This window comes from Camelus bactrianus, chromosome X, assembly GCF_048773025.1.
Source record: "Camelus bactrianus isolate YW-2024 breed Bactrian camel chromosome X, ASM4877302v1, whole genome shotgun sequence".
In the NCBI taxonomy this organism is placed as follows: domain Eukaryota; kingdom Metazoa; phylum Chordata; class Mammalia; order Artiodactyla; family Camelidae; genus Camelus; species Camelus bactrianus.
Genome location: NC_133575.1, coordinates 315976 through 327385, shown reverse-complemented (window position 1 = coordinate 327385; position 11410 = coordinate 315976). Strand labels below are relative to the sequence as shown.

The 11410-nt window shown below is 59.6% G+C and overlaps 1 protein-coding gene across 1 annotated transcript; it reads right to left on the bottom strand.

Annotated features, from left to right (window-relative positions):
• Positions 1–292: 292 nt before the first annotated feature.
• SHOX (SHOX homeobox) lies at positions 293–11086 on the bottom strand. Its single transcript, XM_074359203.1, has 5 exons — positions 10600–11086; positions 6967–7175; positions 2927–2984; positions 2739–2827; positions 293–1385 (listed from the first exon to the last, which is right to left on the bottom strand). The coding sequence occupies exons 1-5, from the start codon at positions 10874–10876 to the stop codon at positions 1140–1142; spliced, it is 879 nt and encodes a 292-aa protein (XP_074215304.1). The 5' UTR covers positions 10877–11086; the 3' UTR covers positions 293–1139.
• Between the last annotated feature and the right edge of the window lie 324 nt (positions 11087–11410).

The following is an 11410-nucleotide window of genomic DNA, read 5'->3' as shown; positions in this document are numbered from 1 at the left end:
AGCTCAGCCACCGCCCTCACAATCCCCCAGTCTCCCCTGTCCTGTTCTGTCCCCGCGTCCCACGCCTCACCTCCACGAGTCCTCAGCACTCCCCACCCTGGTCATCTTGGCACTGCGCCCGCAACATGCAGGAGGAGGTAATGCCCTTCGAAGTCCAAAGCTGACAGTCAAGAGTGCACAACTAAGTTTTTTTTTAAATCTATAATATTTACAATATTGCACTTTACTGCACCGAATTGCATGTCACTACCGTTAATGCTGCATTACACCTTAAAACCATGTGCCCCCGTGTCCTGATGCAAGTCATTTGCATCTGAATTCTGTCAAACAGCGGGGGGCGAGGGGAGTCAATTCAGGAATCAAAGACTGGAAAAGTAATATAGTTGCCTGTTCGACGACACAAGAAATTCTGAACCCGGTGCTTTGGGGGGCCAAACGTTTGCATGGAGACGGTGAGTCGGGTCCCCAGGAAGGTCACAACTCGGGACACTGAGGTCCCCCACCACCACCACCACCTTGGCGAGGTCCTCAAATGCGTTTCATTATTGCTGCCTTTGGGTCGGGATGGAGGTGGGGGAGCGCACAGAGCAGGGGCTCCTGCCTCGGATGCAAAAGTCCACACTGAAATCCGCACGGGTCCTGCAGCTTCTTGGATGAAAGTAAGTCCATGGCAGTGAATAAAATTATTGGCAACCAAGCATTGGCATCTTCAGCGGAGACCAGCCCCAGATCTTTTGGTTTAATCGACTCTTAAGATCTCGGAAAGGCGCGTAGGAGGCCGCATGCACAGGGTGGGAACGCCGGCAGCAAAGGAGAACGCGGCGCCGCCGAGGGGCTCCACGTGGCCCCGGGTCCCAGAACGCACAGACCGCGGGGTGGTCCAGGGCGGAGCTGGGTGGTCTGAACGTCACCTGCTCTCTCTCCCCCACAGGCTCTGCGAGAGTCGGGCGGGGTCTTGCGGTCCCGGGACGCCCCCTTCCTAGGCCTGCCGGGGGCCCCCAGGCTGCGACGCGCGAGGAGTCCGCTGCGCCCTCGCTCAGGGGCGTCCGCGTTGCGGTCGGGGGTGCGGAGGGGTCGAGTGCAGGACGCAGCGCGGACGGGGCGGCGGGGCCGGGACGGGCGCGGGGCCGGGCGGCGGGTCAGAGCCCCAGGGCTTCGGCGTGCTTCCGCGCCTTCAGCCGCAGGTCGGCGATACTCGAGTTCTTGCTGTTACTCTTGGCGGCGGCGGCCACAACGGCGGCGGCCGAGGCCGACTCGGCCAGGGACGCGATGGGCAGCCCGAAGGGCGGTGGTGGGAACATCAGGTAGGGCGCGTGGGCCGCCAGGTGCGGGTGCAGGTGCGGGTGCGCGTGCGCCACGCCTTCCAGCTGCAGCTGCGCCTGGACCTGCGGGCAGACGAGGCGCAGTTAGGACGAGGCTTCGGTGGGGGGGCTTTCCCGCCCCGAGGACCCCGAGGGCGCCCCCTCTCCTGTGGAGCCGTCGCTTCTTCCCCGATCCGGGATCACCACCCACTGTCCTCTGGACACCTGATGTCGGACGGGATCCGTGGCCACTTTGGACAGAACTAGGGCTGAGGAAGCTGCAGTCCCCACACGCACATCCTTGCGAGCACCGGAGTGTCTACAGCAGGCACCCCCTCCTCACCAGGCCCCCAGCTGACTCTTGACCCTCGATCCCCGACTCAGGGCCCAGCCTTCAGCTGGGGCCTCCTCACACTCTCCCTCCCGGAGTCCCCGAATCTCCCAGGAGCACAGCCAGATCTGCGGGCTCCGGCCGCCTAATCTCGCTGGGGCCTAATGGCTGAGCCCACGTCGGGGCAGCTGCTCCTGTGGTGCTGAGGGGCGGCCCTGGACTATCCCCCTGCCTATGGCGCCGGAAGTCTGCGAGCCCCAGCTCTATTTCCACGATGCCACACGGAGCTGACCCTCCAGGCTGGGCCAAACCCATGGGACCGCATGCCCTCAGGAAATGGGGTCCCGACAAACCCCAGCCTGGCTGTAGGAGCCGAAGCCCTGCGTGAGGAGGCCACGCCTCCGCTCTGCCCAGAGCACCACTCCTCCAGCTTGCGCACCCCCGCCCGCCACCCTGGGGCCCCCAGCCCCGTCCTGCCACATGGGGGCCACAGGCCGGGTCCCTCCTCCTGCCTGGAGTCTCTCCACCCACTCAGCGAAGGTCCAGAGTGGAGGGAGGCCTTTGGGACAACTGGACCTTCTGGCCGCCCCCACGTCCGCTCAGGGCACCCTGCGCTCTGGACCCCCTAACTCTCCCTGGATTTGAGCCAGATGCCCCCCACTCTGAAATGCAGAGCAGAGCAAGGCCCACGTCCAGGAGGGGAGCAGACGCCCCCAGTCCATCCGGACAAGCTAGGGGCAGGGGGTGGGGATGCGGGTGGGGTGGGGTGCAGAAACTCCAGCCCTCAGACTCTCGAACAGCAGCAACCCCTCCCTCCCGCCAGGCTCCTGGGCGGCGAGCGGGTGGGTGGTTCCTGGGTGGGTGGGATTTTTCCCTCCGATTTTTGTAAAATTATGTTTGGGTTTATGTCCTAGCCCTCCCAAAGGTAACTCGTGGAGTTTTACAGCGTGATGTTAATACGTGCCAAAGGGTTTATAAATGCCCCCTTGTAAAAGCGGCCTCCTTTCTTCGGTGGGGGCGGGAGGAGGCGGGGGCGGGAGGAAGCGGGGGCAGGACGCCAGTGCGGCGGGGGAAGCGGTTCAGAAGGAAGGGAAAAAACGAGCTACCTGTTGGAAAGGCATCCTCAGGGCGCCCATGTTCACGTAGGGCGCTACCCTGCAGGCGTCCAGGTGGCTGGCGGTGCCCAGGATAACGCCTGCAAGGAAACAGGAGGTGTGAACCCGCCCGGTCCTCCCAGCCCCTCGCCGGCCTCCCCACGCGCCCCCACCTCCACGCCCGCCATCCCCGCACCCACCTTTATGCATCTGGTTTTCTTGCTTGCGACACTTGGCTCTCCGGTTCTGGAACCAGACCTGGGAACGGAGTGGACAGACGTGTACCCCTGTAAGCCACAGGGCCACCAGGAGGGAGGCCTTCCTTCTCAAAGCCAGAAAGTGTGCAAGGCACTTGGAGCATCGTGAGAGGCAACCTGGCCCCAAGGAGCCAGAAAACCCACAGAGCTGCCCCACCGCCTGCCTTTGTCCCCCCCACCCCCCCACCTGCCTTTGTCCCCCCCACCCCCCCACCCCCACCCAGCCCCTTGTAGCCAGCTACCTGGAGCTGGGAATTGTCCAACTCACTTTTCAACCCTCCCTGTCCCTTAAATGAGACAGGAGCATCAGTAATCACATGTTTAAAGTGAGAAAGTGGGTGCTGGGGGGACGGAGAACGTTCCATCCTGTGTGGGCAGCCCCCCTCCAACCGGCCACGCTTTGGACAAACCTGACCTTCCACCCTGACCTTCCACCTTCCAACCTTAGTGCCCAAGGAAGGGGTGGGGGACACAGGTGGTTACCCACGTCCAAATCCCACGCTGTCCCCAATCAGACTTGGACCACACAGAGTCCAAAAACTTTCAAGTCCTCTGTGCCTCAGTTGGAAGCCTGGAGGGTCCCAGTTAACACTGCAGAGTCGTGAATGACCTTGGTCCCTGAGGACCTGGCTCACCCCCAGAGGGCAGGCTCCCCGCTACAGGCACTCGGCCTCCCCGCCTTGGGAGGCCTTATCAAGAGTTTGGGCAGGAAAGGGTGTTGGGATCCTTCCCAGTCCTGCTAGTTTCACAGGCCGGATGTCAAGATTCGGGTGCAAAGCCGCCCCAAATACACCCCACCACTCCCCACCCTCACCCTGCCTCCTCCCCCAAACAGCCCTGGTGCCAAACACCATGGCCCTTAGGCTGTCTCTGACCAAATCTGGGTTCACCTCCCTCTGTGTTCTTAGGCATTTAATTCTTCCTAAGTGGCTTTCCCCAAAACTTTCCCTCCACCCTCACTCACCCTCCTGCCATGATGGTGGTCACAGACCGCGCAGAGTCATTAGCACAAAGAAAGCCTTCCCCTGGGCCACACTCCACTGCATCCAGGGAGCTCGGGGACCCCGCTCCAAGCCCAGGGCCTGGGGCGCTTGACTTTCACTCCCTGGGGATCGGGGCACTTCAGCCCCCGGGAAGGCTGGGAGCAGCAGGCAGTCAGGAAAGCTGAACTTTTCCTCCATTCCAGACTCTTAACAGGGCAGTTTTCTATCTAATCCCGCTTGTCAGAATTGGCTTTCCAGAACGTTCGAGAGCTCACCCTGCCAGGCTGCAGGGGGGCTGGAGAACTTGGACGCTGTTCCCCTGAAAAGTATTTCCAAAAACTGTGCCCCCTCCAAGTTGAGATTCAGCCCTCTGTCCTCCGTTTCCAAGCCTACACTCATACTCCTCTTCCCCTCTACACCCCCCACCCAGGACTCCGCCCACCCCCTTGGGGTGGGGGTCGGTCTGGACCCTTTGTGACATCCTGGGTGCCCCTCTCTCCTTGGGGTCCGGTATCCAACCTCAGGAGAGCACTGCCAGACAGGCAAGTTCTGCCCACTCCCCCACAAGGCATTTCTCAAAAACAGAATCCGACTTAAATCTAGAAAGCAAGCTCTCTTTCCCTTCAGCGGGGGGGGGGGGGGGGGGGATAAGATTATGGAGAATAAAAGTGATGAATTTGCTGCTTCGTTCAGCGATAATAAATCAGTCTTGGGGTGATTCACGATCAATTCCAATTAGTCCTGAATATGCTAAGTAAAGCACAGTACACTGGTTTAGACAGTTATTTCTTCATTAAGGACCAGTCACTGATTTCTTTCACAAATGCTGTAATCTGATTTCCTTTTGATTTCCATTACAGACAGTGAATAATGACATTTAATTTAGCGCTGCGCCATAAACCCACAGATATTTGTTGTAATTAAATTACCGCCCGCTCCTCACCGTGGTCTCATAACTTTCGATTATAACCCTGACAGCTGGGTGATATGAGCTTCCCGCACAACACTAAAAATAAAAGGTTAATAAGGACCAGCTTCCAAAAGATCTTCAATTTATTTACAGCAAATTTCCACACTAAATTGAAACTCTAGCCTTTAACAACACAGGACAGGCTGTACCGAAAAGGATTACCAAACAGTTCAGAGACAGGATTAAAATATAGTGCATTTTGCTCTGTGTGTGTGTGTGTCTCTCTCTCTTTTTCTTTCTTTCTTTCTTTCTTTCTTTCTTTCTTTCTTTCTTTCTTTCTTTCTTTCTTTCTTTCTTTCTTTCTTTCTTTCTTTCTTTCCTTTCTTTCTTTCTTTCTTTCTTGCCTCCCCCAGCCCCCATGGCTTCTACACAACGGGGTAGATGTTTTAACTAATTGGTTTTTACGAGCACTTTCTGCCTTCTTTTTACGATGCAATTCTTTTCCCCGTGGCCAATAAGAAATGATTTCTTTTCTTCTAGTCCCTTGTTTATTTTTATTATTATTTACAGTTGTTACATTGTAATTCACCTCTGGATCGATAAGCACTCCCTTTCCACTGCCCCCCGACCCCCCCCCCCGGCCCCTTTCATTTTAGGGCTTTTCTCAAGGTCTGTCGCCACCCAAGAAGCAATTTTCTGCCAACTCGGTCTGGCCTGCTAAGGTGCTGTTCAGTAATAGACTACTGAAAGAAATAGTGTGGAATTAAATTACAAGTAATTTATTTTTATAGAAACAGTACATCACGGCCTGGGAGATATTGCAGATCCCAGGCAGAAAGACTGTGAGATGACATAAAAGTTGATGTCCCCTTCAGCAAAAGTTTAATCTTTTCATTAATTTAAATGGTCCAGCCCCATCCATCTTTCCAGGGAAATGTGGCCAGACTCCCCCCCTCCCTCCCCACCGCTACCAACGCCCCAACAGACTCCCCTGGGGAGGGGGTCCCCAGAGCTCCCCCACCTGTGGTCCCACCCCTGCGGGAAGGTTCTGGGAACGGCTGTGGCTGCAGACAATTTTGCAAAGGATTGGGACGGTTGCATTTCATCTTAAGAAACCCTCTTTTAACTGCGTTCAGACGCAAGGATAGAAGGGGCAAGTGTGCAGAAACCTTCCCCCCCAACCAGTTAAAGATTTTATAAAACCCTTTTTGCTTTTTCGTTTCAGCAGTACCATCGGGACGAAGGTGTGTTTAAATACGCTGACCCTACACCAGTAAGAAACCCGTTCTTTCAAAGCCTTCGCTTTTCATGGCCCCTCCCCCGTTGGCATATTAATTCCATTTATTTAAATAACCAGTCCCCAGAGCCCAGGGACCCCCGACCCCTTTTCCTTCTCTCCTGGCCCTGCTGTCCTGCCCGGAACCGTCAAAATCGACGAGTAGGCCCAGCAGAACGTCCAGGCCCCACCTCCCAGGAGGGGTCCGCGGTACCCGGAGGACGCGATTTGGAAGCGAATCTTTGCTACCCTTCCCCACAAATAAATCCATCCATTTAACTTAACGTTTGCAACGTCCGACTACAGATACGCAGGAGCGTCCCCGCCGCGCACGTGCGGCGCACACCCAGGGCCCCCGCAGACGGCGGCTCGCCAGATGGGGCATCAAGAAATCATGCGCCCGCGACCCCCTCCCCCCGCCTGCGTCCCAGCTAATCCGGCCCCGCTCGGGCATGAGTCGCTCATCGAGACGCCCGGAGTGCGGGCGAGACTTCCCCCGCCTCTCGCCCCTCGCCTCCTCTCCGCACCTCTCTGCTCCCGGGAGCGGAGGGAGGGGGACTGGGAGCGACGGGGGTTAGACTCCAGCGGGGCCGGGGGCGGAGGATCGAAGCCGTAGGAAGGAGAGAACCAACTTCCTGACGAGCCAGAGATGGAGGGCGGGCCTGCCAGGCGGGGTGTGGGCCCCCGACGCGCGAGGACCCGCGGCGCCCCCGGAAGGCCTGGCTCCCGCGGCCTGCAGTGTCCCCGCGCTCCGGGAAGGGCCGGGCGGCCGGGCCGAGGGGAGCCGGCGCGCCGGCCGGGCCCGCGGCCTCACCTGCACGCGCGCCTCGGAGAGCCCCAGGCGCTGGCTGAGCTCCTCGCGCATGAAGGCGTCCGGGTAGTGCGTCTCGTCGAAGAGCCGCTCCAGCTCGTTGAGCTGCTCCAGCGTGAAGTTGGTGCGGCTGCGCCGCTGCTTCAGCTTGGTCTGCCCGTCCTCGTCCTCCGACTTGACGTCCTCCCGCTTCTCCTTGCAGTCGTAAATACCTGCAGGCGGGCCGAGGACACAGCGCTGAGGCCCGGGGTGGCCCGCCCCGCGCGCGCCCCGAGCCCCTCCGCCGGCCCCCACCTCCCCGGCCCGGGGTCCCCGCGCGCGCAAGGAGGAGGGCCCCGGGGGGACGCTCGGCGCGGCCGGCCAAGGCCCGCGCGCGCTGGCGGCGGAGGGGCCCGGGGGGCACTGGCGCCCTGACGCAAAGCTGCGCCAAGTCAATAGCGCAAACTCGAGGGAAGACGCGCTCCTTTGTAATAAGTCGGGCCTTGGCGGCCTGGTGTTTCTTGGCCTAATCTCCGAATAGTTTCCTCAATTATCCACTTCGCCTCTGTTGACATATTGACATAGCGTAACCTTCTCGCTCTCTTTTCCAAAGGGGAGTAGGGTGTTAAATATTAAGTCAAAGAAGCTTAAGCAGAATCGTTCGTGTGGGGTCCCTGGTGGGGCGCCTGGGAAGGGCGCAGGGACAGCCCAGGCCAGGCTGGGGTCCAGGCCCGGGGAAGCCGCGGCCCCCGTCTGCAGCGCAGCAGCGCAGCACGACGGGGACCGCGCCAGCCGGGCCGGAGCCTCCCTCTGGACGCCGAGGAGCTGGGCCCGCGGCCCGGGCGCTGGTCTTTTTCTGACCAGGAAAGCAAAGACATATCTTGCGGCGCACCCAGGAGCACAGTCCCCTGGCTTCCTGGTTTCCCATGGCGGCCTGGTTTCCCATGAGATATGAGAGATCCTTGGCGGCCCAGCTGTCTCTTGGACATATATTCTCACACCCCACCAGGACTCCAAGGGTGGCACTTTCTTATGTCCAAAAATTATGAGCTGCTGTGTTTGTTGTGGGCGGGGGCAGGCCATCAGGCAGTAAGGTCAGGATTTAGGAGATTCTAACCGAAAAACTTGTCCTCCCTATCTCTAGGAAATGCCGCCCCTCACCCAGCTCAGGGGCTTAAAATAAAGGGTGGCCCCTGCTGCACAGCGGGTCGGAGCTGCGTCTCGGCAGCCTTTGGGTTTCCTTGTGCTTTTCCTGCCCGTCATAGGGCCTGCTGGCCACAAGCAAATAGCACCTCCATGCCCTCGTTAGATGTCCCCTAAGTGTCAAGGAGAAGAGACTGGCCTTCAGGGGGCTCTGTCCGAGGAGGCTGGGGTCCCACCAGTTCTGAAAGCACTGTGGAACCCCCTTAGTAGTAATCCCAGACTTGCAAAGGAGGAAGACCCAATTCCTCTGTGGAGCGAGGGGAAAACCAGGGCCCCCAGCCCCCGACTCACATACCCGGTGGGGTCCCTGAGTTGGACACAAGAATCCAAGCCGTCAGTCTGCCTGCAAGTGTCTCCTCAAGGCTTCTGCGCACTGGGCACTCAATCCCAACTGGGATTTTAAAATCCCCTCTGACCTCTTGATAGGAAGGCATTTCCAGGAACACCCTATTTTACCTTAACAGTAAATCTTTTCCCAGAGGCAGCCCCAAGTCTGCTTCCTCCTTCAGGTCTCTTAAGTCAACCCCAGGGACTGGTCCCAGATGAGAAGCTGGCCTTTCAAGCCCTTCAGAACCCAGGGCATGCTTCACAAAGTCCGCAGGCTCCCGTGCGTGCCCGGCTCAGCAGGCCTGAGACCTCTCTGTTTCTCTGGAGCCCAAGGATCTCTCATATCTCATTGTGCTCCCATCCTGCAAATCCAGCCCGGGGCTGAGTCCTCCCCTCCCCGGGGTCTGCACAGACAGGCCAGGGAGAAGGTTCAGCTCAGAGGGCAGGGTGAGGGGGCATTCCTGCCTGGGCTTCTAATCTTGCCTTATTTTCCTGTTTTGAAAAGTCCTCCATTGCACTCTGCTCTGCTTCCAAGGGTTTTTTTCCAGGGTTCCACTGCTTCAGCTGTCCGGGGTGAGAGGAGGCATGCAGACGAGTGGGCTTAGCCTCTAAGGAGGATGGCAGAACCCAACAGGAACCCTGGGAGGTCAGCTGCCTGGTGCCGCGAATTAAATGTAGGCCATGACGAGTGCCCAGCCGACGGACAGCTGTGTGTCCATCAGATCAAACCCTCTCTGTAAGCACTCCATAGCCAGGTGTGTGAGGTCTCGCCAGGGGATGAGCCCCGAGGTACATCCGGCGGGCCAGGCCCAGGCTGCCTGGACTGTCAGCGGTCAGAGCCTTACTCCTAAGCCTCTGTGCCAGCTTTCTGCTCCTGCAAAGTCGAGGTCCCAGAAAGATGTCTGGGTCATCCTCCTGGCCTCAAAGCCAGCGCACCAGGACTCTGCCACCAAGCAGTAAGGGTCACCGGAGCATAGGCTCCCTGGAAGAGAACCACTTCCCCATCGCGACCCCTCGCAGCACAGACAGGGAGGGAAACAGGACCCAGGGGCCAGGTGCCAAGCTTCCTCATTCCCACTCTTTGTAATGAGAAATAGACCTTCCTACACTTTCAAACGGTGCCCCCTACGTTATTTCTCTGGTTTATAGCTGCTGGACACCCTGTTTGCACAGATTCCCCAGGTTGGGACCACTCCTGCCCAGCTGTGAGAACCCTTGTAAACCTTGTCAGTCTTCCCAGATGCAACAGCAGCACGGACCGCCCTGGAGATCTCGGGAGGAACAGCGAGGAGGAGGCCCTGGATGCAGTGGGCCTGCAGCGGGGCGGGCGGTGCTCTGACAGCCTTGGGTAGGACGGCCAAGGGCGTGTGGCCACGGGCTTCCCTGGGCCCTTCGGCCCCGTGCAGACTCTTACCACCTGCGGGCCCGGGACTGGTTTTAATTTATAGGCCCGCAGCAGCCAAGATCAAATCCCAAGGTTCCAGGGGAAAGTTTCCCGAAGAGGAAACAGTGCGGAGAGAGGTTCAGGCGGCGGAAGAGGCGACCGCGCGCGTTGCCTCCGGGACCGCCGGCCAGCGCCATCCTCCGCTGCCGGTTTCTAGCTCGGGAAGCCGGCAGGCGCTGGACGCCGGGAGAGGTGTGTACGGATTTCTCCGCGGCCGTGGGAACGGATGCAAGGAAGACCGACAGGCAGACAGGCACGCGCCCAGCAGCCCTGCGGCCTCGGTTTACAAGCACATCCACCCAGATTCACCCCAACCCAGGAAAGTTCCCGCTGCGGCGCCCAGTGCCAACGCCCCGGAGCGAAAGCGATCGGCGGGCGGAGCGCGGCCTCAGCCTCCTCTCATCCTCGGCTCCCATGCCTCCCTCCCTCCCTGTCTCCTCGCTTCTCCTGCCGAATCCTAACCCCCTGTTTGGTTTCCTTCTTACGAGAAGACTGGCGATGGATTGCCGGGGCCCTTCCGTCCGAGCCGTGGCTGTGAATTCAGGGTTTGGGATCGACTTGAGAGCGATCCGCGGCGCCCGGGGCCTCCTCGCGCGCGCGGAAGGAAGGGCAGGCGGACAGGCTCCGAGGCGAGGAAACGCCGTCCCCGGGAGGGGCCCGGAGCCGGGGCCCGGCGAGCTTACCTTCCGCAGCCCTCCCCGCACCGAACTCTTTCAGTTTGTCCTTGTCGTTGTCCTCGTGGCCCTTAAATAGATGTACCGGACAGTGGCCGCTGCTTTCCGTTATCTCCGGGAGGTTGGATTCCGAGCTCCCCAGCTCCCGGGAGCGCGCCAGTCCGCTCTCCAAAACTTCCCTGTACGTGATTGAATCCTTCTTGCCGCCGCCGCCGCCGCCGCCGCCGCTGGTCTCCTTGCTTTTCTGGTCAAAAGATTTGGATACAAAAGCCGTGAGCTCTTCCATGGCTGCCCGGGGCCGCGGGGGTCCGCGGGGCTCGGCGGGGCTGGCTGGGAGCCGGGCTGTGGTCCGCACGCCTCCCGCGCGGAGAGGACGGTCCGTGTGAGGGTAGGTCCCTCCAGCTGTTATTTATGCCTTTCAATTTGAGATCTCACTATTTATACACGGCTACCTCCGCCCAACCCCCAGCCTGCCCTGTCTGCTGCAATTACAGCTCCCGGCTCGGCGGCGGGCGCACGCAGAGACGCTATCTCTCCCCCACCTCCAGTCCGGCAATTGGCTTTCTTTTCATTTCATCACTGTTTGGCGTCTGTGCACCTTGGTGTGGAGAGGTACAGATCAAGTTTTTGAAGGGAGAGAGAGAGCGCGCGCGCGCGCGAGCGGGCGCAGGCGCCAGCGCCCCAAACAGGTACCCGCATTCTCTCAATGGCTGGCGGAAACGAAACTCAAGGAGGAGTTTAGGGATTGTGAGGACGTCCTTGCCGGCCCGCAGAGCCGGGAGGAGCGCAGCCTCGCCCCCCGAATGACTGTTATCCCGCC